At 40.0% G+C, this 3,814-nt stretch overlaps 1 protein-coding gene across 1 annotated transcript; it reads right to left on the minus strand.

Moving 5' to 3' along the window:
- Positions 1 to 229: 229 nt before the first annotated feature.
- Positions 230 to 3,608, minus strand: LOC110815750 (glycerophosphodiester phosphodiesterase GDPDL7). Its single transcript, XM_088207546.1, has 9 exons — positions 3,485 to 3,608; positions 3,022 to 3,318; positions 2,793 to 2,902; positions 2,197 to 2,695; positions 2,024 to 2,062; positions 1,664 to 1,945; positions 1,441 to 1,583; positions 867 to 1,350; positions 230 to 784 (listed from the first exon to the last, which is right to left on the minus strand). Exons 1-9 carry the CDS (start codon positions 3,600 to 3,602, stop codon positions 468 to 470), a joined length of 2,289 nt encoding a protein of 762 aa, XP_088063672.1. The 5' UTR covers positions 3,603 to 3,608; the 3' UTR covers positions 230 to 467.
- Positions 3,609 to 3,814: the final 206 nt, after the last annotated feature.

Here is a 3,814-nt window from a genome sequence, read left to right on the forward strand (position 1 = left end):
TCACAGGCGAATCTGAGCCCTGTTACTCCTCATCCCCAATCTCTTTCTCCTCCATTATTCCAGAAAGACAAAAAGAAAGAGAAGTTTTCTGTATTTTAATTGTTCTAAAATTGGGACGAACAGGGCAGTCACATGATTAACGATCTTTAACGTGTGCTTGAGCAACCATTGAGTTTGAGATTCTTAACCATGAGATGACCTAAACATGGTGGTAATTTGAAAACCAGACTGAAAACGTATTAAAATTGATTTATAATACCAAAATTTACATGTTCAGAGAAGATTAATCCATGCTTAATCTAGGAAGAAAATGTGAATTATCAGTACCCAACTCCAAATCAAACACTTAGAATTTAACTAATCCCAATTCGTTTGCTATGCTTGGTTTCTGCTATGGCAATTGCAATAACTTGGGTAAACATTAGTGAGGTTATATACTACTAAGAAATTTGACATGGCAACCACTCTTAAAACAGGAGGCCGACCACCACGATGGACACCAGACTCAGAAGAAGAACAATGTCGACACCATTTGCCACACCGCTTGAACCAGGCCCCTCTGCAGCTGCATCTGCCGCCGGTCCATCAGCAGCTGTTGAGTTCGGTTTGGGTACGTCAGCAACCGGAGGAAGCGGTGGGTCAATCACATCCGCAGGAGTAAGAGCCGGGTTGGGTGCTGCTGCTGGTGGCAGTGCTTGTGGGTCAGCTACACTCATCAGACCACCAGGTTGAGCCGGTAAGATTGAATAACTCAAGTTCGAATTCAAGTTTGAACATGGACTCTCTGCAAAACCCACCATAAATTTGTCACAAATTTTGATTTTTTAGAGGTTTTGGCTTAATGGTATCTCAGTTTTAGCTCTTACTCATGTATTGAACAGCTGTTGCTGGGTAATCTGTAATGACTCCATCAATTCCAACCCCTGCAATGAAAGTTGCAAGCTCCACAATTGGGTCTGAGAAGTAATCAAAAGCTATGGCGACATATTCGTTTCTCATGACCGAGACAAAGACTGATACATTTGCAGCGTGTAATTCTTCCACCACCTTGGTTTGAGCTGTGGCGAAGCCATTTGAGACTGTAATGAGTGTGGGTCTAGGGACTGTAACTGCATTAGCAACCTTTTTTATTTCTTCCACTACTTGTTTAGGAGCACTGCTTATCTCTTTCTGAATGTTGAGGACTCTTGTGTAAGCTGGGATATCCTGGAAGCTAGACAACACTGAGCTATCATCGGATTGGATCAAGACCTTCTGCGTCGATTGCTTGTCGAATGTAGCATTGCTTAAGGCAGTTTTGACAGCATCTACAATACCAAGGCCTTTCTTTGATGCTAGGTAAGCAGCATTCTGTGACATTGAGACACTATTATTGTTGTTGTGTTGGGTTGAATGATATGACAAAATGGGATTGCTTATTGCGTATTGCTTAATGCTTACCTCTATGTTGATGAATATTCCAGTGACTGCCTTTGTCTTGGCAAACTCCAAGAACTCGCTGAAAGTCAGTAATTTACCAACGTTTTTGTTTGCCGGGTTTCTCAGGAATCCAGCAGAATTTCCAAAGGGGCTTTGAATTTGAGCTGAAACAAGATATTTACTATATAGTTAGCAAGAACAGTAGGAGATTACTTGATGAGGAGATGTAATTGAAGAAGATTACGTTTCACGGATTGGATTTCGCTCCATGTTAGATCAAAAGAATAGATTCCACTGTTATTCTGAATTTCAGGTATGCTAGCAGCACGAGACATGAACATAGTCATGGCTGTGGTGCTAGCCATGAGGTCTGCAGAATCTGAACAGAAGGCTACGCCATCTTTTGACATCTGGACTGAGCAATCTATTATGTCAGCTCCATCGTTCACTGCTTGTTGATATGCAAGATCAGTGCTGCCAGGGTAAACTCCACTAGCTCCATTATGGGTTATGATCAAAGCTTGTCCTGGAGAATAAAACATGAGGGTTATGTCTTTCTATTTGTCCTGCTTAAAATTTTTACTCCTCAACAGGAAATGCTTACCTTGTTTGCGATTCTTCGGGTTCTGTTGAGCAAAACATGCTGCACAATCAAAGAGCATTTGGAGGTCATATCAGAATCAAAGGCATATATATATATACACACATGTTTTATATGCTCTAGCTTAGTGCCATTTAATGAACTCAGGGGGATGACATGAGAATTAATGGCCTTACCAACAGCTTCTGATGCTGTAGGAGGAAAGTCCGTAACCAAACCATCAACAGCGAATTGGGAAGTATCGATGAACTGCAAGTACTCAGCCACAGGATTATAACTATAATTATAACTCGCTTGCTTGTCATTTGCAAAACCAGATGCATACACTTCTAGTCCAAGTTTATGAGCATCTGCTACCAAAGTTGTGGCTGGTTTCAGATATCTATTCGCATCAACAGGCCATATGTATTCCTTCGGGACAAGTATCCCGGATGCAAAGACCTTGATACTTGCAAGATCCTGCAAAATTGCACTGTATTTCTTGTTGATTGTTGGCTCAGTGGCATCAAGTTCTTTGAACTCGAAGATCAGCTTCGTCCTACCTTTGTTTATCTGCCCACTGATGCTCTTCAAGAAACCAATCTCAGGTGATGAAATATAATTTATAATAACTCTATTTGCAGTTTGTAGATATGCTGCTACGCTGAGCTTGTGTTCGGCATAAAATGCATTATTCTGCAACATAGAGTAGATATATAATTGACCCATGTCACCATAACAATGCTAGTGTCGGTAGGTTTGAAATCAAGGAACGAGAGATATAGAAAGAGACCTGAACACTCAGCCAGAACTTTTTAGGTCTAACTCCTACAGCATCCTCAACACTTGAAATTGGCAATAGGCCGTCAAAGAGACTCGGTCTCGAGAAAATGTTTTGAATTACTGAGTCATACAAAATATATATTAACTCACTGAACTATTATGTAATATTAGAATGTTATCATAGAATCATCACGAGAATAGGAACAAAAACTTAACATTTAGGTCCTTTTTAGACTTACAATTTACACTGCCAAGTAACTGGTCAATTGGATAATCCAAAGCAAACCAGCCATGAACATCTTGTCCATTAACTTTGTATGTCTTCTTGCCTTTGGGAAACACCATGGGCGCGGTGGTTGTGTTATCGAGCCTGATATCAGGCAAGCAAATTCCAAATCCGTCTTGGGTAAGTTGCAGATTGCACAACAATACCGTGTCTGACAAACTGGTGTCTAATGCCATCTGATTTGCAGGTGCGCTGGATTCAGGGAAAATCCCTGAGAATCCGCCCCGAGCTATGATCTCTGGCTGTCCTCCTACAAACCAAATTTGAACCATGTTGGTAAATTATCTTGATCAAGATCAACATATGTTAATAGACAGAGATTTTATTGTGTTGATCATGGTAGGACTGATTTGAACAAAGAAAAATCAAAGTTAAAGAAGAGTGGAAAGAAAGGAGAAGATTAAAATCCTTGTTACCATTCAAAGTTAGCCATTTTTTAGGAGCATCTCCTGTGGTTGATGGATCTGGTTGAGGTACTTTTTGTGCATAGCTTACTTGAAGCAGCAATGAAAGGAAAATCAAACACCTGATCATTTTCTTCTTATCCTGTTCACACCCAGTTAAAAATGCATTACAAAATCAAAATACATAAATCCATACATATCACTCACCACACCTACGTATACATATATGCATACACCCACATATACATGCTGCCAAGATGTGTTTGAGCCTTTTAACTAAATCTTATGCCGTATCAGAATACACATACAAAACAACTTATACATTTTTAAGAACAGAAGAAG

Source organism: Carica papaya, chromosome 7 (assembly GCF_054855325.1).
Source record: "Carica papaya isolate Zhongbai chromosome 7, ASM5485532v1, whole genome shotgun sequence".
NCBI lineage: Eukaryota > Viridiplantae > Streptophyta > Magnoliopsida > Brassicales > Caricaceae > Carica > Carica papaya.

What these genes read in the sequence shown, in the direction of transcription:
- LOC110815750 (XM_088207546.1), bottom strand. Translation starts at nt 3,602, where the DNA reads ATGATCAGGTGTTTGATTTTCCTTTCATTGCTGCTTCAAGTAAGCTAT. An exon ending in CCCGAAGAATCGCAAACAAG is followed by an intron (nt 1,946 to 2,023) that starts GTAAGCATTTCC and finishes TTTATTCTCCAG; the next exon opens with GACAAGCTTTGATCATAACC. An exon ending in CGAAATCCAATCCGTGAAAC is followed by an intron (nt 1,584 to 1,663) that starts GTAATCTTCTTC and finishes ATCTTGTTTCAG; the next exon opens with CTCAAATTCAAAGCCCCTTT.